General features: G+C 42.4%; 1 protein-coding gene across 10 annotated transcripts in view; it reads right to left on the bottom strand.

Moving 5' to 3' along the window:
* The window catches only part of cadpsb (Ca2+-dependent activator protein for secretion b), a 72073-nt gene that overhangs the window by 21818 nt on the left and 24293 nt on the right, over positions 1 to 25962 (bottom strand). For 4 of the 10 annotated variants that reach the window (XM_086040730.1, XM_086040725.1, XM_086040726.1 and 1 more), the window contains exons 4-17: positions 23839 to 23919; positions 23431 to 23664; positions 21020 to 21141; positions 18879 to 18990; positions 17160 to 17299; positions 16792 to 16858; positions 15889 to 15997; positions 15596 to 15808; positions 8145 to 8281; positions 7888 to 8075; positions 5156 to 5257; positions 5007 to 5070; positions 4436 to 4559; positions 1205 to 1273 (exon numbers count right to left, since the gene is read on the bottom strand). In XM_086040730.1, coding sequence (XP_085896856.1) covers positions 1205 to 1273; positions 4436 to 4559; positions 5007 to 5070; positions 5156 to 5257; positions 7888 to 8075; positions 8145 to 8281; positions 15596 to 15808; positions 15889 to 15997; positions 16792 to 16858; positions 17160 to 17299; positions 18879 to 18990; positions 21020 to 21141; positions 23431 to 23664; positions 23839 to 23919 — 1762 coding nt within the window. Of the gene's footprint in view, positions 1 to 387; positions 421 to 1204; positions 1274 to 4435; positions 4560 to 5006; positions 5071 to 5155; positions 5258 to 5877; positions 6034 to 7887; positions 8076 to 8144; positions 8282 to 15595; positions 15809 to 15888; positions 15998 to 16791; positions 16859 to 17159; positions 17300 to 18878; positions 18991 to 21019; positions 21142 to 23430; positions 23665 to 23838; positions 23920 to 25962 lie in introns of all 10 variants that reach the window. The other 6 variants (XM_086040729.1, XM_086040723.1, XM_086040724.1 and 3 more) reach the window with 4 other exon arrangements.

Below are 25962 nucleotides of genomic sequence, written 5' to 3'. Positions count from 1 at the left end.
AGTATCTGTTTGAGAGAATGAGAGGTAACGTGCGTATATGTAATTAAATACATGTATAGTATACTGTATATGGTTTGTGTGTGTATACACTCTATATGTGCATGTATTAGTGTGTATGCTGTACATGTATATATATATAAATATATATATATATTTTTTTTTTTTTTACAGGGAACTTTGGTTATTATTTTTTTTTGTTCCCCAATTCAATAGTTATATGTGGCTCTTCGCTATTTGTGGGCTAGATCGATCCCAACCCCCTGCGAATAGCGGGGGTGCACTTAAGATGTGTTTTATATGTGTTTTAAGTATAAACATTTACATGTGTTGGAAATGTGTTCATATCTAAATGTGCGTGTCCAAACCAGAAACTAAACATGAGTTCACCTGGATCCTTCTGATCCTTTTGACCTTTCTCAACTTGAGCGCGAAAAGGGGGAGAGAGAAGATAAACAATTGTTTAGAATTAGAGCGCTTTTGAAGCTTGTTTTCAAAGCTGTTAAACGATGCTCTTGGCCCCCATCTGATAATGAGGCGTTCGGCCCCAGCAAGTGAGGCTCTACGCAACAGACATGTCACAAACACATAATCAAAACAGAGACGCTGTAACGTAACGTGACCTGTGAATGAAAAAAAAGTGGTAAGATGCTTGTTAACAAACAGACAAAAGCTCAGTAAAGACACACAGACATCGGGCAGGATCAGACAGGACACACTGAACGACTGGCGAAAGGTCAAGTTAGGACAAACAATGTTTAAAGCGCTTCCATTGAAAACAACTTATCATGTCCTACCATTAGGACTACCCTAGTTGTCCCAAGCCTACCTGTTGGGCATGGCACATCACTGACACATGATCAGACCACATGACTGGAGGAGATATCAATGTAAGCAATGTAAAAATGCATTCAAGTCAAAGGAATGTGCATTGAAACCAAAAGAAAGAAGCTCACAGACCAGACTGCTCATTCATATCCACCCCAAGCAGATGGTTCTAATCAAAACAAAATGGACCCCGGCTGATTCTGTGGTGCTGCTTGGATCTCCCGACTGCTTTTTTTTTTTTTTGGACGCTCAGTCAGTCTCACACATAAAGGCACAGGTAGTAAAAACTAAAATAAATTAAAAAAAATAAGCATGGCAGAAAGAGGAAAGGCCAAGCAGGGTGCGAGATGAGAGGAGGGTTTTGGATGAAGGTACTCACGGATGGTTAAATCCATCACTTGAGACGCCAAGCAGAAGACAGGGTGCTCAAACATTTCCCTCTTTTTCCCTACAAAAAAGGAGCGTGGCATGCAAGAGGCTGGGGTCAGACGGGGGAACGCTAGAGGCGGGAAGCTGATGGGAGGATGGCTGTCCGGGTGAGACTGGGAGTCAAATGTTCTCGGGGTAATTGCAAAAAAAAAGAGGCGCCTCACGAGGACAGCCGGAGGTCAACTGACATGGCAGAGCAAGATACTAAGGCTGTCTGTCTCCTTAATATCTTTTGAGCACACTGAGCGGTACTTTTCGAGGCATAAAGCAGCATCAGTGTGCAGTGGTGTAGCGAGGGCTGATAGCGGGTGGGGCAAGACAAGTAGGCTCCTGGGGGAAAAAGAGGTGGCAAAAGTACTCACACTCTGTACGTTGTTTCGATTCGCTTGTGGCATAGTGCGGACGTTTGCCGTACTGCGTCAAGTTTTACTTTGTGCCTCGCCAACCGGTCCTGTGGTATCGCTGGTATGAATATTTCAAGCCATTGGAATAGCCGAGCCAGCGAGACTAACTGCTACTCTCATTCGCTGCCACCTTATTTTCATATTCTCAGACCGGCACGAATGTATGAAGACTATGTCGCCTTGTTTGCGGGACATTTCGCCACTCCGCCGTGTTACAGTCCGGCGACACATTAGGCGTACGAGTCCAAAAGTATATTTGTTGACCGGGAGACGAGGTGCCAAAAAGACGTGATTGGCGATTAATTTGAAGGTTGTAACATCAATCTACAGTAGTACATTTCGCTTGATAATTAGTTAACTTGATTGAACCCCTGACAGCTAAAGTTGACTCAACTTTTATGCTATCACATGTTCCGATTGCTTTACTTATGTCGTGCAATTATTTTTTTTAAATGCTAAATTAAAGTACACACCTGTAACTAAAAAATCTAGTCACACGTACAGTCACAAAATGACTTCCCGCCACTGGCTTTTACCTTTATCTGATTCTATTGAAAGCCTGCATGTAAGATTCATTCATTTATTTTCTATAGCATATCTTGACATGTGGGGAGACTGGATTTTCACTCACAGTTCATGGAGCCATTGGGCGGTTGACATGCGCGCAACTACGCCCGCTGCCACACACTGCGCCGGTGTCATTGCGATTCTATGCCACGCAAAGTGCCTGCGAGTGAATCGAGATGACGTCTCAAAGCACATGCAAGGTGGCGGATGCTGGCTTGTAGCCTATCAATCCCAGCATCTCTTTGCTGGGGAAGCCACTTTACCAAACGTCACCCGATAGAGCGTAAAGCAATCGTGTGGGAGAGGAGAAGTAAGCAGGAGTCGACAGGGGAGGCTAGCGAGAGACAGAGGTGACAGGAGAGCTGCTGGTATCTCGAGGCAAGGGGTGGTAAGGGAGGGTGGAGGGAAATTCGGGGGTGTGGTTAGCATAGGTGGGCAATCGCCTAACCTCCACATTTAATCGGTCCGTCCCACGTCGGCGACAGCCAATCGGCGTCGAGAACGTAATATTCACGTCACAAGCAGGCGCCGCCAAACAAAGAAAAAATATCAAACGAAAAACAACAAACACACACATCGTGGGACTGCAAGGTACACAACACTGTTTTATTTTACTTTTTTTTTTCCTTACTCGGCCGCGTGTCAGACGTGCGGCACCTGCGTGTGACGTAGTACACGTTAAGTCCGTTCTCGACGTCGTTTGGCTGACTCGGACTGATTGGGACCACGTGGGAATATGCAGACGGGAAATAGGCGACGCCCAGCATTAGTTGTTAGTAGAGGTCACAACAGTGTGAGTCCTTTGGAAGCTGTGACTCAGAGAGGACCGCCAAGTCCACATTGTCGAGGAGTCACCACAACGACAGATCAGCTTGGACAGATTTCGGGGCTTTTTTTTGGGAGTTGAATGCATTTTTACTCACACACACCTCTACACAAAGGGCAAGTTGAGCTACAGAACAGCACAGAGTTAAAGCGGGCCTGAAACAAAGGAGAGAGTTATTGCACTGAGAGACAGCGAGTGAGAGACACATCATCTGGGACAAAAGAGGGCGTAAAGACAAGTCGAGTCTCTTGCTGTCTTTTCGTGTTCGTATTAACCAGGACAAGCAGGCTGTTTGCATTGCAGTTTGTTTCACATAGAAGAACTTAGGGCCCGACCAATATGGATTTTTTTGAGACAGAATTCGATTCCAATATTTTGCTGAATAAAATTCTGATAACCAATTAATTGGCTGATTAATTAGAAAATATATCCAATGAATAAAATAACTTATTTTTGGTCCCTTTGTACTTACAACAATAAAGATATGAAGTGCAGGCAGAACATTTGACTATTTTTCAATACTTTGTCCTTTAGTATTTGTTTAACTTTACAACAGAGGGAAAATTGGCAAAAATCGACGGATTCTTTTTTTGGGTAGGGGTCATATTTGAATGTCATTATATTTGACTAATGTTGTAATGTGTTAACGTGTATTTAAAAATGACACAAGTAAGCCGATTTTTACCGATTTTAGAAGAGCTAATATCAGCCGATTAAAACAACCAGGTCATCGGGTGGAGCCCTAGAAGAACTACGTACATATTAACAAACTGAATGCACAAAGAAAAATGCTTTTACATTTTGGTGCAGACATGGATAAAAGTGCATATTCTGAATCCCCACATCAATTTCCACACATGCAATTTCATTTTATTAAACACAAACCAATTACCAAACCAACATAATAAAGAAAGATTGAGTTGATCCAACATAGGTCAGTTTAATGGTTAATCAACAACAAACCAAATTTGTTGAATTAGTTTGTCTTTAGGTAAAAAAAATACACTGTTCAACACATTCAACTTAATAACTCTGTTTACTTAAAATATACCATTTAATTGAGATTAATTTGCAAAATACATATTCTGTGAGTTCAATGAGAGACAAAAACAATTAAATGTTGGATCAACTTAGTGTGGGATATATGACATAAAAATAGCAAGTCAGCATTTCTATTTTCCAAATCTTCAATGAACAACGCATAAATCTGAATGACATAATTCAGCCCTATAACTCATTTGAAATGGGTAACTATGAAAGTCAACAATATGGTCCTGATTCAAACTAGGATTGTCAGGTCATTTCAATTCAGTGTGTCAATTAAATGTGCCATTCTGGACACATTTACTGTCATACTCCCCCAAAGAGAAGTTATTTTGGTTACCTTCAATTTTAGCATACTCTTTAATGCGTTGGTAGTTGAGGTTAGCAGCCTGCTCCAAACATCTGCGGATCACTCCTTTAACTTCTTCTGGAGGGACCGGTGTCACAATGTCCTTCATCAGCACCTGAGGGTCACAGTTCACGAGAAGCGTGTGACCTGCGTGTGGATGTCTGCTCAGTAGGTATAATATCCACGTCAACACTCACAGGGCACTCTATTAGGTACGCTTACATTATCAAATGTAGGTGTGGGCAAAGTATGGCGTCGGGGTCACATATGGCCTGCTCAATAATACATACCTTATTGGTTAATATCTTTTTTTTTTTTTTTTTACCTCAACAACGAATTAAATGCAATGTATTGAACTTAAAAGTTGAATGCAACTAAACAGTACCAAGTCGAGAGGGAATCCGTGTGTCACTACTGGTACTATACTCACAGTGAGAATTAATGGATTTAATACAGAATTAATCTGCAAGATGTCTGATTCAAATTGTGTAAGTGTATCTAATGTTGTAGCCGGTAAGAAGTACCAAATAATTACGAGCGAGTATTTCAAATGTGTACAAACCCTCTCCAGCAAAGATAGAGTGGCCTTCAGCGCACCTTCTGGACGGCCAAAGGGGAAACAATATCTACACGGAGGGGATGAGGAGAGATGTTCATATCGATTTGAAAGTGGGGTTAAGTGCGACGTGTGTGTATTAGTGTGCGTGTCACCTGAAATTTACAATCTGGTTTTCCAATATCACACGCAACCGCTCTTTGATGTCTTCAAATCGCTCCTTCTCGTCCACTTTGACGGTGCTCAACCCGTCTGGCCTGTGAGGATCACACAAACACATTTGAAGGGCACGCGGCGCTGTATAAATGAAAGCCCTCAGGTCTTCCCCGGGTGAACCAGCTCACTTCAGCTTACACGTAAAACAACATGATAAACAATACAAATACAATACAATTTTATTTGTATTTCACAACAGCTCGAGCTGTAACAAAGCACTTCACATATAAACAACAAAATAGCCATAATACAACAAGTGAAATCTTCTTCTTGGATAAATTGAGTAGTTTTAATGTTTTAATGTAATGTAGTTTTATTTCAGTCCTTTTTAAAGAAGGAACACTACTTTTACTCAATTACATTAAGCTACATTCTGCTCACTACTATTTTTTATACTTATTTGCCTTTTTTTTATAGGGCAATATCTAAAGTGGCACATTCCTGTATTATATTTTTTGTCCATGTGACCTAATTAAAAGGATGACTAACAGATATTGCTCAGTAGTTACTAAATACTTGAGTGTTTTTTAATTAAATACCTACTTACTCTTACACAAATAATTACTTGGAGGACCACTCTTTACTTTTACCTGAGTCATATGATTCTAATAATACTCTTACTGGAGTACGGCTCCACGCACCTCTGAGGACAATGTCTCACCTGTTGGATTCTTGAGAGACTTTGGAATCCTTTCTCTTTCTAAACTTGAATATGAGGTGTGCTCGTTTAGAGCCAGTGTCAGGATTTGGCCTTTGGGAGCTCTTTGGGCTCATTAGGGCCTCGTAGCCCAGCGGCCCCCAGTAACTGCGGCCCTCTCTGACTTTAATGGACGCATAGGAGGATGAATAATATGGACAGTAAGAAACTACGGCAGCAGAGGACAGAAAGAAAAGAACACAAAGAAAAAACAAGGAAACACGTGGAGATATGCAAATGGTTAACAACACAAATTTAAAGCAAATACAGCGACTGCATTTATGGAGCTGTAATGTGTTTTCTGTGGGTTATCGTTAGGACTGTGGGGGAAAAAGAGAAGCTTGATTTACTGACTACCAGCACGGCATAAATTTCAACCCTGAACATTTATAGTACTCTTGTGACATCTTGAGTTAAAAAAAAAATGATTATCCTTAGGCAGTGTTTTTATAATAATATATGATTGTTCTTATTCTACACTAGAGATTACATGTATTGTAATCTTTCTTCATTGATCATACAGCTGGACTGCTTCGTAGTAATGGCTACTTCAAAAAAGATATGCTTCATTGCTCGGATACAGTAAACGGGTGGGGGAATGGAGGATTAGGTTGAATTGCTTTCCATCCCATACACACTACGTATTTATCGTCACATACAGACCCGACACGCAGTGACGATTTTGCAAACATTTCTTCTTATTAAAACCCTTTTCACAGTAACTTGAATAGTTGAACAAACCATTGTTACTGACTTCTGACTTCAAAAGTCGTTTTTCATCAATTTGCTGCGTGTACGTAATATTAAACATTCATCACAGTCACAATGGTCCGCTAAGGGAAATTGTAACTACAATTTGGCCCACAACAAAAATGAATTTGACAAGCCCGGGCAGTGGAGGTGGAGAGCATAAGGTGGGTAAGCTTAAGTCGATTTCACAGGGCACTCGCCCCAGTTGCCGGATTGACCGGAAGTGATGCCCTAGCAGCCTACCAGGAAGTAAAAACTTTGGCCACAAGAAGGTTCGGACAAGGAATAGGAGTGCATGTCGAGAACTTGTACATCCCTTAATCACAAAAGAGTCATCCGCTGATCTAAACCCCGCAACCGCGCAAGGCAAAACTTAAAACCCCATTCTGAGCTCATTTGACAAGCTTACATTGTTTGAAAGCAAAGCAATGGCTCATTTCAAGGAGGACGAACAGCAAGAAAAAAGGGGAATGGTCCATCCTTTACTAATGGCTCAGTGGAAACGTTGAGAGTTTAATCTTGCCCGTGAGCGACAGTTCCACCAAGTCCGCTTCGAGGTATATTTCAGGCCGAGTAGGGAGCAGTGTATTCTTAAACAAATCACTGTATGTCATTTCTCATGTGTCCCAAAGCTCGGGATGCTGGGACACAGCAGTTATGAAGGCTTCCTCAATTGTCCTCATGCCGTTACCTGCCAATATTCTAAGTCCACTAAAATAGCACGACATCACTGCGCCAGTCCCTCTCCTATCGGAGACGCTTGCCCGACGTCATGGCGTCGCCACTCTCAAAGCATTTTTTAACGTAAGGCGCCTTGCCGGCGTGGCAGCCCTCCCCTATCGCACCACATACACATGAATGGGTTTTGTCGATGGCACGCTGCGCCCCGCTAAGTGCAGTGTGAAAAGGACCTAATTGAGAGAAGCTTGGCGAAAAGGACGTTTTTCACACCACAAATGTCAAAATAACCCACAAAAAACACATTGCAGTGTTGTCAATATAGCCAATGTATAAATCAAAATAGAAGGACAACATTAAAATCAAAAAACACATACAAAAAAAAAAAATAGATGTGTAAAGACATAAAACAACTGATGCAATGAATGCTTTCCCCATTTTAGCGGTACAGCATGTGAACATCTAATGTTTTTTGTTGTTGTTTTTTTAAGCAAACTGTGTGCTTGTAAAGCAGTGGAATAATGAAAAACAGAGGATTGTGCACACCTGTTCCCGTGCACGTGGGAGGCACAAAACGCAAAGCTGTAGTGCAGAAGAGTGGGGTCGATAATGGCACCACTCTCCGCCCGCTCCAGCAAGTCGCGCAGGTAACACAGATGCCTGTGGCAACCTCGGACGCCGTTCCTGGCACAGTATTCGTCCAAGACAAACACCTGGCCCGGGCTGAACCATCCCTGCGTGACACAAACGGCAGTCAGTAAGCCGCAACACAAGCCCCGGAGTCAATTCGGCGAGGAGCTCACCAAGCAGCAGAAGGTGTCGTTGAGCCTGTGGTCCAAGGTGAGCCGCTGCACCATCTCAAAAAGCGAGGCGTGGTCAAAGCTACAGGGGTTGGCCGAGATAAACTCATCCATGCCATGTTTCTGAGCTCTGTCAGCATCTATCCGGCCAACAGCACAGGAAGAAGCACACGGTTCAGAGGAGAGGATGTCAGTGAGCCGCACGCCAAGTCTTGCTCATAACACAGAAACATCAGGGGGATATCTGAATTTTTCTTGCTGGTGAAGGGGGGGGGTTCTTCTAAGGGCAAATTATAAACATTAACAGCTTACATTGTCAACTTGCATTGTGTCAGACAGCGTAAAGAGATCTGACGTTATCGGTGGGAGAGCTCAAGCTAAGCTAGGAGCGACAGGCGCTTCCAGTGTTTGTGCATGCACGTGTCTTTGCAGTGTCATCGCCCCTGATGGTTTGTCCTAAAAAAAGAAAAAAAACATCTTCCCATCCGTGTATTCATTAGATTCTGCCATCCCTATTAGTTGCTTGCCACCCACCCAGTCGTGCGCTATACAAGCGCTATCCGACTTTGCTATATCAAAAGGTATCCCTGTATGCCGCCGAAGCAGCAGCGTGGTTTTACTTTTGCTAGCAATCGCTTCGGTGTCAAAGTCAATGAGAAGATTGTTTGAGGAAAACTGAAATGAAGACGGCGGATGACAGAGTATTAAATCTTTCATTGGAATCCTGCTACATTCCTCATGCTCTCACGTCTGTGAAAGATCTCAGCGCAACATTTGGTGGACTTGCACAATCTAATGAGTTCAAATACAAGGTCTGTAGAGCAAATACCAGTGGTACCGGCAGTAGTACTTTTGTCAAGTCTTTGCAGGAGGGGATGGAAAGATGTGGATCGAGAACTATAGTTAGACTTTTCTCCATCTGAGTCACTACGTCGTTAAAGGAGCAGTCCGCTCTAGAATGAAAACAATGACAAAGTCATTAAATTCACTACGAATGTCTCGGAAAGGTTGTTTGCCTTACGAGTGAGGAAGTAGCGGGCCAATTAAAAAGTGGATGGAAAAACAAAGAAAACAATGCGTGAGCAATTTCCATAAATCGCTTTTGCGCATGGGCCACGAGACAATCCAGTACATTTTGGCACGTACTCTTCTCGTTTCTCTTTTGTGAGCATTGTGAGGCGGCATTTTTTTGTTAGCCATCATTTCTCAGGATAAATTCATCTTCACCCAGTCATTAGGATTGCGGGTGAGTTGGAGCCTATCCGAGCCGACTCTGGACGAGAGCCAGGGCGTACCTCGTTCTGGTGGTCAGCCAGTCGCAGGGTACATATAGACAACAATGCACACCTATGGAATATTTCTAGTCTTCAATAATGTGCATGTTGAGGAAGATGGAGTACCTGGAGGGACGAAAACATGCAAACTCCACATAGGAGGGACAGAATGAGATTCATAACCTGAACCTCAGCAATTCCCACCAAATCTTGTGGGCATCGGCCAAGAAAGAACAGATGACATGTCATCATTATTTATTTTTCCTCTTTTGTTGGCATTACAAGAGGGTACTTATTTACATTATCCTTTTTTAAAAAAAAAAATATTTCAATTTGGTGCTAATTCACATAGATAAATTTTTCTCTTGTGAGAGCCATTCTTGTATCTTGTACGGATACAACTCTCGCATCTTAACTCATTAGATTGTGCAGGTGTACTTAATGAAGTGGCCGTGAGCGCATATAAGCGATGCGGTCATGTCCTCTGTGTGAGTGAAAGGTGTCGGGTCCGTGACACACAGACAAGGTGATGATGGCTCGGGAGGGGCGTGGGGTGGAATGCGCCGCTGGCCTGATTTTTGGGGCCGGGCCAGGCCTGGAGAGGGCACAGGTGACATCTGTCAACCTCCGGGTGGAAAGGCTGATGGGGGAAAGAGTGCGATGTGGGCGATTAGCATTCTGGGACACTCTCTAACGAGGGAGACTACAGAAGGTTTACAGTTGGCCCCTAACCCGAGGAGGGAAAAACCTGCGAGGCGACAAGTCAAAATGTGCACGAGGACGTAAGCGTGTGAGGACAAGTGCGCTAATGTGAAAGGAGAGGACGCGTGGAGTGTGACAACACAAAGTGAAGATGGAGGACGGCGGACAGAAGTTAGGGTTGAAAAGACAACCAGGAAGTGGACAATAAGACAAAACTGAGGAAAAAGGAAGACCACAATGAAAGAGTGACTCATGGCCCGGTTACCAAGAGGCAATGCTGCAGGGTGTTGGGCGAGTGAGACAACATTCCAAAGTGTGAGCAGAAGGTGTCTGGCCCGTACGTCCTTTGTTTGGAATAAGTGAGGCCATAATGAGCAAGGTCACTGGGCTCGCTCAACACCACGGCACAATTCCAGCTTACAAAGAGTAACAGGGAAAAATAGAAGCGTTCGCCATCAAACGAGCACATGCTTGGAGAACGGACCGTGTGCATTTTAAACGTCATGCAGTCCTGCGTTCAGATTTGATCTTTTGAAATGGGTTCCCTTCATTTTTGGAATTCTCTTTCTCTCTCTACGCATTTGCAAGTTGACAATACTTGAATGTGTTGCAGTGTGTTCATGGTCATCTACCGAGCAGACTAACAGGCATGTCACTACCAAAGAAGTCGAACAGGGTAGCAGTTCGGTGCAAGTATGGGTAAATAGCATGAAGCCAACATAGGCAGAACTGTATCATTCTCTGGGGGATGGGGGAGGGGGAGGGGGGGTAATGAATGGAACCTCCTTGTATTGACAGAAACTAACGGGACACACGACAGAAGCGTCCTCCTATTCAGGCAAACCAAATGCTATTTGGGATCTCGGCTTTCTGGAGGTGGACCACTGGACTTGCCTTGACGTCTACAGGCCCGTCTCCTGCGGGAGGAGGCGGGAGAAGGGGGGGAGAAGGGGGGAGTTCCGGAGTATTTCATCGTAAGAAGGGGCGGCATTAGCTACTCCTTGTCTTTGGCATTCAGAATACTCCGCATACATATTTGCCAACTCTCGTCAAGGCAAGAAGAAGCAAAACATGAACGTCGATGAGCAAATTGAGCCCTCTATAGTAAAGCACGTCAGCAATGTCACACATTGACTCCACTCACTAGCTAACATCGAATGAATTATACATGTGCCATCCAGCTAATATTAAAGATTTGTTTCCATCTCTTTAATATCTCATTATTAATGCATGTGGATATTTCATATTTCAGGCCAATCCGTCTTCATTCTAGTCTTCAAATTGCTTTACTCTTGAGGGATCGGGTTACCAATGTGTGCAAAGAGAGAAGGCAATTATGCAGGAACAACTATTGTATCCACTTTAACCAAATACTAAGCCAAAAAAAACACAAATAAAAGAGAAAAAAAAAAAACGTTCTTTGAATAGACATGCATCCTACACTGGCACGAATGGATGCTTCTATAATTTGATCCTCAAGTGGAGGTTGTCAAAAAAGGGGAGAGAAACAAAAAGAGAAAAAGTTCTCAACTAAGATCTAAAGACATGAAGCGAGACATGGAGAAGGAGCTGAGGGAGGAGAAAGAGCAGGAAGAAGAAGAGAGAGAGGGGCAGAAAGAAAGAGCGTTGCATTTGTCAGATAATCGGCGGGGATTATCTGAGCTGTGCCGGCTACAGGGAAGCACTTACCCTTGAGTCCAGCTAGAAGACAGCAGGGTAAGAAGGGACAAACCAGAATAACATAAAGACTAGCAACAAGGCTGGAGGAGAGCAATCACGAGAGACCCTGACTGACCGAGCAGCTAGCGGCATTACTGAAGAAGGGTAGACAGGCAAAGCATGAAGAAGAAAACACAACTGAGAAGAAAACAACAACAACAATAACAACAACAACAACAACAACAACAACGACAAAACAACAACCGATATCGACACGAGACCTCGTGGCTTGTGAGTACATGTGAGGACGACGTGTGACAAAGGACGCTGAGGCGATAGAGGAGGAGAGAGGAAGAGAGCGTTTAGCATCCCCGTCACTCCACTGTAGTGTCTTGGTGTTCAGTACTTAAGGAGTAGAGAGCTACTTATTAGGTACCGCCCATTTTTTTTTTTTTTCCCTCAAAAGTCACAACACGTAACTGTGAAGAGGAATGTCGTGGAAAGGTCAAGGAGTTTAAAAGGTGCTACTATGCTTATATTGTCTGCCGGCCTAAACGTGAGCAAAAACAACAATCTATTTTCTGTCTTTCTGGCTGCACTGCTCCTAGCGGATGTTAGATTTTTCTTTTTTTTTTGTGGGGGGGGTGGGGGGGGGGGCAGGTCAGTCTAATCTGCTGTGCTGTCTGATGTAACTGCAACAACATTAGCCATCGGACTATTTATTTAGCGGTTTCAATTTGTTTTCGATTCAGCATTTTCCTCTCCTTTGATTGGTTGGTCAGAGCAAGCCGAGTTTGACGAGCGGAACACGTCTATCGTGATATGCCCACTGTAATACATTTACCATAATTAGCATCTGTGGTGAGTATGATGTTTTTTTTTCTTGAAATGTTTTATGTTTTTCCATGTTATTACGAGAATATTGATTCTGAACTGCTCCAGATGATGGACGTGACATAGTTGTGTCTTCTTATATTGACTTTTTGAATAGTATATTTACGACATGATGGTGATAGCATTAAGAGGTGGATTAATTCAGTATCCAATGAAGGCCTAAATACCAAATGCACAGCGACCCACCACTGGTTTATAGATATTGCACATTAGAGCCTTTCATAATATCTTAGGGTGCATTTACACGACAAAGACCTTGTAAGATAGGAATTTTAAATTTGCCAAGACACTGGGACCTAGTGACTAGGTGGTGGTTGTAAGAAACTTCTAGTCTAAGCATATTTTTGAATGTGCATCATTAATGAGTGCTTCTGTTCAAATGTTTGGGGTCACCCAGACACTTTGTGCTATCCATGTAACCACACCATTTCTATAGAACTGCTGTGCAAACGTTTGTGAGTCACCTTTAAATGTTGCTTTTTTTAATGGTTACCTTCATTGAAAAAAACACATTTGTATGTAGTTTTTGTAGATACACACTTGTGCTTCCCTTTACAAAAAAAAAAAAAAAAAAAAGGGACATTTCATTGTTCACAAAATTTGAAATTGTGTGTGGAATGTGTTTTTGAAATTTAGCCTGACGTAACGTGTCTCCAGTGGCCGCAGAAGTATTGGACATGTGTCATAAGTACAAAAGAAATAACACCGAGTGGTCTGCTATCATTGTTTGCTTTGGATGTGACACGCTGACACATGGTTAAACTTAACACACACACACACACACGCACTGTCTGTTTTCACAGATGACCATTTTTAGCAGGAATTGTGAAAAGTATAGAAAATTCCCTTTGAGACCTGTTTTCACATTTTTCATGCTGCAAAACACAGTAATTAACAGCCGCAAGAATAAAGGTGTAAACAAGCCCTTAAAGGGAATCCTCCGACGCTTTTAAAAACATTACATAAAATGTTGCTAACGTGCTTATCAATAGATCTGAAATGTGTGCAGACAGTCGCTGCAAAGGGTTTCAAACTAAAGAACCCCCCTTCATCCTCTTCTGCTTCAGTCTCTCTTACTTCCCCGTTTGAAAATAAATCTGGTTCAAGCTAGCATGGGAACATTTGCTGTGATGAGTTAAACTCTAAAATATGGGCTATATGCAATATGCATACGAGGGTGTGCACACTTGTGCAACCACATTATTGCAGTTTTTCGTTCTCTACTTTCTATTTTATTGAATTTTCACATGAATGATGGAAAAAGTTTTGAAATAAATGTATCTTCTTGTCATTTTTTATATCATAAAAACCTGGCATTTAGACAGGGGTGTGTTGACTTTTTATACCCACTGTACCGTACGTGTCCTTTTAACACAGAAATCTAGAATCAAAACTATATACCGTATCTCTCATGTGCAACTTTGACAGTAGATCTCGAAATAAGTTCATTGGTAACGTTATAGGCAATACAGTATAATGTTAAAATGACAGCGTTTTCCATTAAATGTAAAAATATTCTGGTAAAAATGATCCCATTTATCTATTTTTGCTGCGGTTACTTTTTGCTCTTATGTTGATGCTCTGCTGTTTCCTTGTTTGGTTTTGCTGTTTATTTTTTTCGCTTTCGGTATTGTCTATGGCCTTGTTTATTTGTGACTATTCCTTACATTGCTCGTACAGCATATCTCAAGGATAAGGGGATCAGAATTTCATTTCCAAAGTCCAATCGGGACCTTCCCGGGACTGTTGTTTAGCACTGCAGCGGAGTCAGGAGGGCGATGTACGTTATGATCCCAGTGCCATTCAAGACCACCAGGGGGTGAAACATGTTTGCGCAGTGTGCCACAAATGTTTCAGGGGAGGGGTCGAGGGACTGGTGAGGTCGTGTCGCCGCGGCGAAGCTTTGAATGGCGACAGCTGGCGTCAGAGGAGTCAACTAACCACAAGAACGATCACATACTGGACAAAGAAACCAATGGAGGAACAACAGAGAATATATGTGATAGGGTTCGGAGGAGCTGAGCCAATTTACGTTCATTTGAATGCAATCTGAAGGCAATGATGCGCTTAAAAGAGAAGAATACACGAGAGGGGTTTTTCTTATTGTGAATTTCTGTTGTTGTCTGGCAGTTGGGTTTAAAGAATGAAAGGTTTCTGTCTTTTTTTTTTTTGAAGATTTTTTCTTTTTTTTACACAATATGCTCAAAAGATGCACAATGAAAATCGTTATTTTAGTCTGAATAGCAGGATCTATTACTAGGGGGGAATATGAAGTATTATTATAATTGCTTAGCCAATTGAAAATGACATGATTGTAATTGTTTTAATGAATACAATTTGCAGTAAATGTGGATTCATTTTAAAAGAGCCGTTTGGGGAAAACGAGACAGTAAAAACAGAATTAGGGACAGATGCCACACGACTGCAGTCTTACCTTCACTTTTCTACCTGACGTGGGGTGCTTAGAGTGTCGCGGTGCGGTGTCTAAAACACATCGGGCCACCATTCAGTGAATAAAACATGCCTACGGTTCGGAACCTGAGCAGGACACGCCGACGTCAGCTTGAATTCCACCCCAGCAGGCTTGAATGTTCAGATTTCATGTGAGATGGCTGTTGTGGTTTCACACAACTATGATCACATCTTTCCTAAGTTGGTCGTTGCTTGTGAGCTGATGCGATAGCCCGTTGGGTTGGCACCTTTGGGAGTGGGCGGAGTGAATGAGTGCTGATCCAATCCGTGACAGGTCAAAGCATGTGTTTGTGTAAGTGTGTGCGCGTGCTTGTGTGTTAGTTCTACCAGCACGTCCGTGAGCGCAAATGTGGGCGCGCATGAGTGTGAGACATTCATGAGCCGTGACTGACTGCGTCGTGGATGGAAACTACCTACGGTCTACATGAGCGTGGCGCGCTTCGGCCTACTTACAGAACTGAGAGATGGGAGCGTCCATTTGGGCCGAGGCACCCCCTTTGGAGTTAAGTTTCTGGACCTGAGTGGGTGGGACGGGCTTGTGGGACTGGCCGGTGGCGCGATACATGGCCTGGACCCACAGGATGCGGTCCTGCTCGTCATCGCTGGCGAAGATCACAGTGTCGCCCTCCTTCACTGCGTTGAAGAAAGCCCTTCCGCCGTCCAAGCCTGACACAGGAGCAACAATTCATGCGTTTGGCTTCCTAATTAAAAAAAAAGAAGCTTTTTGGGGGCGGGTACCAACTCACCCGGCTGCGGGTCACTGTAGTCCACAGTGTAGCCGTCCAGCTGGAGAAGCTCTTGAGGTTCTGACTTCTTCTCTCTGTAGCTGCACATGGCAAACGTGTACTGACTCACCTATGAAACAAAGCGCGAGGCGTCACTTCAAAATTACACAAGCGTGCGGCTGAATTCACACATGGACCAATGATTCTTAGTGATTCTTCTGTGAAAAAGTCTACTAAAATGTTCTCCTCGGCAACGCTTTCTTGGCCGTATACTGTAAAATATTAAACTATAACCAGCAGTGCACAAAAAAGATCAAACACGTTTTATATACGCTTTTATCAGTTTAAGTTCTAAATTTAGTATGAACGTTTTTTGAATTTGAATTAAGTAAATACATCAATGAAACTCAAATGCCAATGATAACACCTATCTATGTCCTATTTATTTCTCTGCATTAAAAAAGTGAAGTAATTAAAATAACCTATCTGTGACCTAAGATTTGGAGTCAGTAGTAAAATGTAAGTGCTTTATAAGTGGATTGAGAGAACATTTGGTACTGTATTGTCCTCCATGAAGAGACAATACAATAAACACTCGGCTCTCGCTATGATGCAGTTCTGACAACTAGAAGTGCATCGTGCTGATTTAAGTTAAAATGATCTTTGCTGTCTTTGTAAAGGAAAATCAAAATCAGGTGCATCTCAATAAATTACAATATCATGGTAGGCTTCATTTCTTTTACTATTTGAAATTAAAAAAGTGAATTTCATAAACAGATTCACTACACACAAAATGCACAAAACAGAAGTTTTTTTGTATTCCACGAAATATTTGGATAGGGATAAAAGGTTTGAATTTTATTTTTAAAAAATCTTTTGAATCATTATTGTGGCCAATGGTAAAAATATAAAGGAAGAACTCACTTGCACAAGAACAAAGAAACGTTTCTTCCAGCGCTTCCAGACATTCTTCCCAAAAGCCCACAGATACCTGCCAAATTATTCAGCACACACAAAGACACAAAAGCAAAAGAAGGGCCTCATTATTTTTTATTTTTTTAATCGCGCTAAGGTGCTGGCTTTGCATCACATGGCACATTTGTGTTGTACTGTGTCAACATTAAAGTAAAAAAAAAAAAAAAAAAGTTCATCCTGGTGTCCACCAGAGGGTGTTGTGTACTTCCCAGTATTTGTCCGCAGTACGTGACTAGAAACGAGGCCAAAGAGCTAAGAAGTCTAACAAAAAGGCATGGCGAACCCACAGGCCGACAGCCACCCAGCTGCTTACTTACCCGCAGTGTTTCATATTTTGGGGTTTGTCCATGCGAATGGCCAGTTTGATCCTGAGGTCTTGGTCAGGGCAAGCCTTGGTCAAAGTCATCTTATGGAGCTCAGACTGCTTGGGGCTGTTGGGAGTCGGGTGGAGGACAACCTGCATTTCAAGCACACCAAAAACCAAGAGGTGAATGTTTTTTTTGTTTTTTTTTTAGTTTTGATTTTTTTTTTTTTTTTTTTTTGCCGGTAGTTTCTAACAGAGTGAGCGATGACTTGTTCTGCAAGTGAATGAATAAAAGGAATGGAGGCAGAGAAACAGTCCAATGCTTCCCGCTGCCTCTGTCTAATCTCTCTTTGGTGCATTAAAAAGCTTTGAGGAAGTCTGACTTCCTGCCAGTGCTGCTGCAGTGAGCGATCACAAGGCCTTGTTACAGCCAAGGTCACCTCTACTTCTGGGACCGTAGAGTAATCGGCGATATATCACCACTTTTCTACCTTCCCCAAAGGACCACTACATACTAATTTACCCTTCAAAGATAGGTTGTAGCGGCTTGAAAGAAGCACAAGAGCATCTGTGTCATTGCCAGGGCAACCTTGGACAACCTACTTTAGTAGTCTATCGCACTTACGGTACCTTTGGAGGCTTGTATAAACTGTAACGCACATTTAAAGGATCCAATTTGAAGCCGGTATGATTTTGCAAAAGTGCAAACATTTGGTGGCTTCTTGAACTTCTATGACTTCAAAAAGATGATTAGTACTGATAATTTGTATTTTGGGCTTGAAGGTAAATTACACTTCATGACACAAAAAACTCAATTTGCTCGCATAACAGTCAGTGAGTGATAAGCTAACCTCTGAAGTCTGCAAGGTTCCTCAAGATGAGGAGGGGATAAGACTTGGATTTGAACCGTTCAGCATTTTAATGCTAGAAGGTAGTGACCTCATCCGAAGAGGTGCTTACCAACCATTTGCTCAGTATGAACTTGAGTATGTACCCCCACGTAATATGACAAGGTAAAGAAAGAGGTACATAGGGAATATTGCTCGGCTTTTATTGACATTTACCTGGATCAGGGGTCACCGACCTGGTGCCTCCAGGCCATCACATGAGTCGCCTGGCAAGCCTGTTCTAAAAATAGCTCACCGTTGATGGGACATTGTGATTTCATAGGAACATTTGTAGGAGTGACCATTTGAAAATGTAAACACTTTCTGGTATGTATCCGGTTCCTACCTTGTTAAAAAACTGTAGATAATTATTGTGAGAAATCATTTACTTGAACAATTTCCTTCACATACAAGCAGCTCTCAGTTTCAAAAAGGTTGGTGAATCTTATCTAGATATTTTCATTTTACAATTCGGTAATTTTGTTATTGTGGCTGTAGGCCCCAAATGAACGAAAAACGGACATAAGCGACGGTATATGAAGTTTTTCTTGAAAATATAATTTTTTCATTCCTCTGGCATTTAGGGGTACATATGGTAGTCATGTTTAATTGATGTTATACGCGTGTCCTTGGGGGGGAAAAAAATGAATTATCTGTTGTCTCTGGATGCCAAAAAGTTTGAAAACTCTTCTATATGTACAGCATTGTAATGCGTATCTGGTGAATGCATAGTGAGCTTTTCGCAGTTTTAAGGATGACAAAAGCAAGCAACAAAGACATTTACAGGTCCATTTTTCTACATGATTTGAAGGAATGTTTTGTTTTAAGAGAGGTAAACGCATTACCCTGCCCAGCTCTTTGTCCTCCAGTGCCAGCACGCCGGTGCTCTCAGTGAACAGTTTCACCTTTACAGCAGGCAGAGGGTGTGTGGTGGTGAAGTCTCCTTGGGTCCCCCAGCTGAAAGACACAACGCAGATGACTCCAGAGGTCAGCTTCCACGACATCCCACGACAACACTAGCGACATCATCACCTTGGAATGTTATTTACTGCTGTATGGGAGAAGGTTTCACTTTTCCTTCCTGTACCTTTTATCGTGTAAATCAAATAGGAAAGGAAATCAGTTTTATGGCAATCAAAATAATAAAAAGGCACACTCTATTTTTTGACACCGTTGCCATCAATCTGCAACATAATTGCACAATGAAAAAAAGATCAGACAGCTCATTGTTTATAGACGCACACAAACCCTAATGCTCCATCTTCCTGATGCGTGCGCTAAATGTATTCTGCTGTTTGTACGCCAGACACCTTAAAAGCTGAACTTGGCAAGATTTGACGATCACAATCAACACCCACCTTGTCACACAAAGTGACTTAGTGGCTGTACAAGAGGAAGATGCCAAAGATGTGCTCAAATCAGATCATCTCCATTTCGGTTTAAAGTGTCAATGGTGCAGTTCGGAATCAATGCTGATAGGACGCACGGCAGTTTTTACCGTGCACATTTTTTTAGTGGGCAGGACAAACTTTTGACAACATCTTATTGCTCTTGATGCTGCAAATCGTTTTTTTTTTTTTTTTGCGAAGCTCATTCTGTCATGCATCATTGACAGAAAAACTGATTCTCAGCAGGTGTGACCAGCTTGAGACAGACTTGAGAAAATGTGAATTTTAACACCTGCCAGCAGCGCATTACCTCACATAACACAAACGCATAATACCCTAACCACCAGGCGCAAGTGCATAATGAGATCCAATCGAACAGCTGTATGAAAATAATCTGCATTGACAAAGATAATAATGCACTGATTTGATTGACAATGTCAGAGAGTTATGAATTTAACAAAATATTATTGTGGTTGGTTGCACCTTCACGACCATGAAAGATGGACAGAGAGCACCCTATGTTTGTTTTCTAAATTGTATCCGTTTGTACATCTAAGTTGTTTCACATCAACAAAGAATGGATAGTTGAGGCTCGTGTCCGAGAGCAGAGATGCTGCTGAGAAGCCAGCGATGATCTTGAATGGCGCCACGCGTAGTGTGAAGGTGACCTTGTGGCTCAATCTGAGGTTCATTAATGGATGACCCGCTCCCACAGTGTCTCTCGTTCTCCCGACAGGTAAAAACCATGAGACGCTCAAGACCAAATCGAGGGAAGAAAAGGCTTTCATTATCGGACGCCAGGTGAACATATTTTTTTACTTTCTCACATAAACATGTTTGAAGTGTCAATTTGGGACACGTTCAACTGACAGTTTGAAGAGCGCATTGCAACTCATAGCTTTTGAATTTGCTGAAAACACGCCCCGCTCATCTGTCAACTGTCAAAGACCACTGCTACGACCTGGAAAAATTCATGCTGCTTTGTCTAGTCGTTCTTATGCCTAAACATGATTATAATTTTTGGATTAATGTTTGCTAATATACCTACGTAACACCTCAATGCCGGTCTGTTCCACGCCGCGACAACGAGGCCACGCCAACACAATGCTGGCTCTCATGTCAGAATAAAAAAATAAATAAATAGAATTTTTAAAAAAATCAACCCTGCTCTCCCCGGCTTTCTCTGCATGACATGCGTGCACGGACAGCCGACAACAAGGCACTCTAAAGAGGCCACGCCAGCTGACTATGCTAAGCAAAATGCATTTCCTGGCTTCGCAAGCGCTTGAAGTGACTCATGCGAGCTCTCCAAAGTACATCATGCGGTGCCGTTTTAGCTACGCCATCACCCCCCCCCTAAAAAAAAAAAAACAAATAACAGGAACACTTCACAAAATACTCTATCTCCACAATTCGGCTCTACATTGTTCTCAGTCTTTTGCACGTTTTCGGCAATTATCTTCAATCATGCATAACGTCTGAATTCACTTTACACGGTCTTTCAGTCATTTGGGGGTTGGATATTATTCAATTGTGGAGACTACACAACTTTATATTGTTGAGTATAAGCGCTGTGTGTGTGTGTGCGTGTGTCTTACGTTGGCTTGGATGCTTCCGCTTGGTCAGTCTGGAGCTTCTCTCCTCCCTCCACTTCCATAGTGCAGTAGACAATCCTGTTGGGAGCCAGAGACTTCAGCCCCTGCACCTCCATGATCACCACCTGTAAGCACACACTCCATGTGACACTTCACATCACTAACGTCAATTAAGACAAATGGGACAGGGAGAATCGACTGTACTTAAAACACCAGCCAGAATTAGAACAGGAAATTCCTCTAAAAACGAACACGCATATCATTGCATGAGCACGTCGCAACAGATTTTAGGAGTAATACAGGGAATTAAAAATATTGCTGTTTTTTAACGGCTCTGAGATTATGTTGTTAAAAATAGCAAGGGCCTATGTTAAAAAGGGACAATTAGAGCCAAAAAGGCTTTCCAGATTTTAATCACACCACCTCCTGCCACCAATGTATTCTCTTTGTTTTAAGCACTGTTTGTATGCAGCGCACATTCTAAGCAGGCCTGTTAACTGGAAATACGATTATGACCAAAATTTGGAATTTATGACCTTCTCAAAGGAGGTTTTCATCATTGGCTTTGTTTGTTTACGAGCAGTATTATGCACAGGCACAGAGCTAAGGCATACCTGAAACCAAGGAGAGAGTTATTGCAGCGAGAGACAGAAAGTGAGTGCGACAGGTCATCTGGGACAAAGATACACCAAGTAAAGAGTAAATAAAGACACTTGCTAGCCTCTCCTGCTGGAGTCATAAAGTCTTCTAAGTGTTTTTTTCTTATTCACATTTGGTTCCCAACCAGTATATTTTATGTCTAACAAGGAGTTTTGCTGCCTTTTTTTTTATTTTTTTTTTTACATTTTATTCAACTCTTCAGTGAATAAACAATGAATCTTAATGACAATACAGTACAGCAATCCATACATATGCAGGAGGTGGTTATCTACGACAGTGCAAAGTTTGGCAACGAATATTATTAAAATCCCTGGTGAAAGACGCCTCCGAGATAAATACTCGTTTGAATAACTCTTTATACTTTTGCAAAAACATTAAGATGACTACCACCCACATTTTGTTGTTTTCTCTTGAAGGACTTTGGAAGAAATGAAATCAAATCTACAAATACAAAAGTCTGTGACGCACATATCAAAGGGATCACTAGACATCAAACCACATTTCAGATTGATGTGTTGAAGTTGTTCTCGGCAGATTTCCGGAGGTTGTGGAGCCAGTTAGACGGTAAACATGCAGCATAATTGGCCCCTATGGAGCTGTCACCCTCCCTCCCACACACAAACATGCATGTTTACACGCACACATATGCAACCGTCCAAATTGCCAAATCCGCTTTCATTTCTTGCAGCATTTATCACAATGATGCGGCGACTTCGGCATTGAGCTGCAGAAAAAAAAAAAAAGTGTTGCATCTCGCACATGGCGCACTCAGAGCTGAAATAGCTCTGCATCTCGAGGACTGAGCTGTGACGACTCCCCGTTTCGAGTCAGTAGCTCGGTCTCAGACAAGCTGATAACAAGATGACTCATACTTGCCGTTAAAGAGCAGGTAAAGGGGGATTTATGTCGAGTGTCAGCCTGTTATTCACGCGGCGTCTGTTCAGCTGTCTGAAAAAGTCTGCTGTCTGTTTCTAAACTTAGTCTGGAGCAGATAAGGAGTCTTCATTGCGTCTGATTCAGACAACTGCACTTCTGCTCCATGCAAAAAAAAAAACAAACAAAAAAAAACGTTTACACATTTTTTTGGACCTAATATTGACTGGCGGTCCGTCCTGGGTGGACCTTGCCTTCCGCCCTGAGTCAGCAGGGATGGCTGATAGGTGGATGAATAGAATGTATACATAAATGTGTGGACCAGTTCAAAGGCTGCATCCGTCGGAGGCTGCATTTGAAGGCCGATAACATTACAACACATTCACTGAAGGCTACCCCCAGTTTGAAGGCTGCTTCCGATGCCCACAAATTCAGCACTTTTATTTATTTTTTTTACATTATTTGGAGGCCATCCATATCCCAAGATTCTTTGCACACCAAAATATTTCGATATACAGCAGTATATTTCTTTCTGAAATGCAAGTGTTTCAATCGTAATCCTCAGAAGTTTCAGAAATGTGGAGTTGACAGTGTTTTAAATCGTTACCAAGATTCAAATGTAGATTAACTTCACTAATCACTCCCCCATAGAGTCTCTGACCAAAGCCACGCCACTCACTAGACGTGCACTACATGTAATATGCACTGCATACAAGCGGACCTTAGCCACGGCTGCTACGTTAGTAGCGTGACTGATTCTTAATGGAGTGCTGCTATAGCACTGTTCTACCGATTCAAAGTTGTAATTGCAGTTTTTGGAGGTGCCATGAAATGCTTCACCTCCATAGATCATGTTAGTTGAGTGACTCAACGGACTTTACCTCTAAAGTGAAGGACAGGACGACATCGGACTTGGACAGCGTGTTTTCATCCTCCTGCCCCATGTCGATGATGGAGGTGTTGTGGCCTCGCTTCAGCTTCTGGAGCTTGAACTCGCCACCCTTGGACACGGGCATGCTCTCCAGATTGGCCATCAGCTGGTTCACTGAAGACTTGAGCTCCTCGATGTACATGGCTTCCATGTCTTTAGACACAAATTTGGGGAACCTCCCTCCCTGTAGAGAGTCAGAAAATGTCTTATTACCGGCAACAGTGGAGGAAGTGCTTGTATATACATTTTTTTATCTTAAGAGTACAGTGCTGCTTTCTGCGGGTGGTAGGATAACACCCTTTCAACAAATATAGTAGCTATGTAACAAAGGCAAAGCCCCCCACAGCGTCAAACTCACCCGTGCAATCTGGTCGGCCATCTGAAGACGACCATCCAGCTCTCTTCTAATCTGTGCGGCCTGCTCGTCCAAGTTGTCCAGCTATCGAGACAAACATACGGCAAAACTCCATGAGGTCACATTTGAGAAATATGCCATGTGGTCAGAAGGTCAGTTCGGAAAAAAAAACCTCTATAGTATAGTACTTGATAAAACAATACAGGGTATCTACATGGAATAGAATTTAGAAAATGAAATAGCTAGAGCATCATGCTGTAATGCTGCATTTCAACTCATGGTGTTGCTCCTTCTCTTGTGTCGGCCTCGGCCACCAGGAGGCAGTGTAATACAGTCAGGCGGACACAAACCAAGAATAATAAAACTACTGCTACTTCTGTATGTGACATAGTAAGATGACGTAACATTTCTCACAGAGGATAAAGAATATATGCCACTGAGTATAGTTATTTATCTGTCTACAGGTGTCGCTCTACACAAGCTAGCACCATATCCAGCCAAATGTACATTTAATGGCTACGTTTAAATTAAATTTCACTGTCACGTGGAAAGTTCCATCACGACATCATCATCATCATACACTACGCATGGCAAGTTTACACAAACTATCACTACCCACAACTGAGAACAGTAAACATTGATAGGAACTTGGTTGCCAAAGCGATGATGACAATTCTCCAAAAGAAAATACTAATCTACCTAACGGCATGTGACACGAGTGTATGCAAATATAGTTAAAGCATAAAGTAATTTTATCCCCAAGATGACTCAAGATAAAGTGTCCTATTACAACCCATTCGAGGGCTGCAGTTACCAAATTGACGACGCTCGCGAGTGATTGGAACAAATGCGGCCATGGAAACAGTAATGACTGATTATATATCTGACTAGATTGTTGCAAGAGGTTGTCGTTATAGCAGCAAGTTGAGATAGCCAGCTTAACTTGAACAGATGAGAATGAAAGGAAAACCCATCACTGTCTCACAGGCACCGTGCTCCCATCGCCATAGAGACCAATGAAAGGCAGCACTGTGTGAATTGTTATATTTCTTGTTGATTTGAGAGGCGGCTGGCATAAAATACGATCATGAGAGTAAAGCTCAGACAACAAAAAGATGTTTTGACTCAAATGAAAAACAGAGCGGTGGCACTCAATGACTAAACAAGGTTAAGAGAAGCTGCAAGTTTTGGCCCTGGAGGAATGAAAAGCAGATAAATTCATGCCTCCCGCTCATCAATAATGAATGGATTCTTGAATTAGCTGACACGGGGAAATAGAGGGGAGGTTTGATGTCTTTCTCACTGCCTGAATCTGTACGTTTTCATGCTTCACTTCTTGTCGCTCTTGCCAAATGTGATTGTGAGCAGACACTATTGCGTCCAGGGGGGCACAAGGCTCAGAGAAACAAATCTTGCGGCATCAAGGCAGCGGCAAAAACATTTCTACGAACCAGCGTAGTGTGGCTTTAAGTAAAAGACAACAACTTCACCTTCAGTTACCTTGGTGCCACATTTGAAAAATCCTGGATTGTAACTGGACTTGTCTCTCGGGCTTCACTACATTGACTTGATTCCTCCAGCAATCCTTTCCAGGGGGACCACTAGACTTTAGTTGTTGTTGTTTTTTCCAACTCTTCCAGGCACCAGGGTGGTTTAAATTTGATCTTAGACAAGAGCCAGGTCCAGAGAAGACATCAAGCATGTCCTTTTCTTCTTCTGTTGTTTTGCAGTTGTCCAGTCCTTTGTCAAATAAATTGTGCTCATTACTGCCCCCAAAAGGACGGGTGTTGTTTATGTTAATTAGTTTTAACCTGCAAAGGTTAGATACTGTGCAACAGTGATGCAAATTCTGAATCCCCAAAACCAGTATTTAACGTATTACTGAAGCAAAATGAAAAATTAAATTTCCAGGTATCAAATTCAAATATGGCTGCGCTATTGTACAATTTGGATTGTTTAGCCACTAAGTGCCATCTAAGTTGCTGTTTTTTTCTGCTCCGCGACGCACATCAAATAGAGACTGTCCACATGTGCTCATATTGACATCATGTCTGCCAGGTGGCATGTCCAACGGAGCAGAGTGAGTGTCAACTGTCGAGTGTGTTGACAGCGCAGGCCAGCGACCGA

Source organism: Filicampus tigris, chromosome 9 (assembly GCF_054856515.1).
Source record: "Filicampus tigris isolate MCC_2025a chromosome 9, RoL_Ftig_1.0, whole genome shotgun sequence".
Lineage (NCBI taxonomy): Eukaryota > Metazoa > Chordata > Actinopteri > Syngnathiformes > Syngnathidae > Filicampus > Filicampus tigris.
Note: the sequence above shows the minus strand (reverse complement) of the source record. Positions and strands in the feature narration are given on the sequence as shown.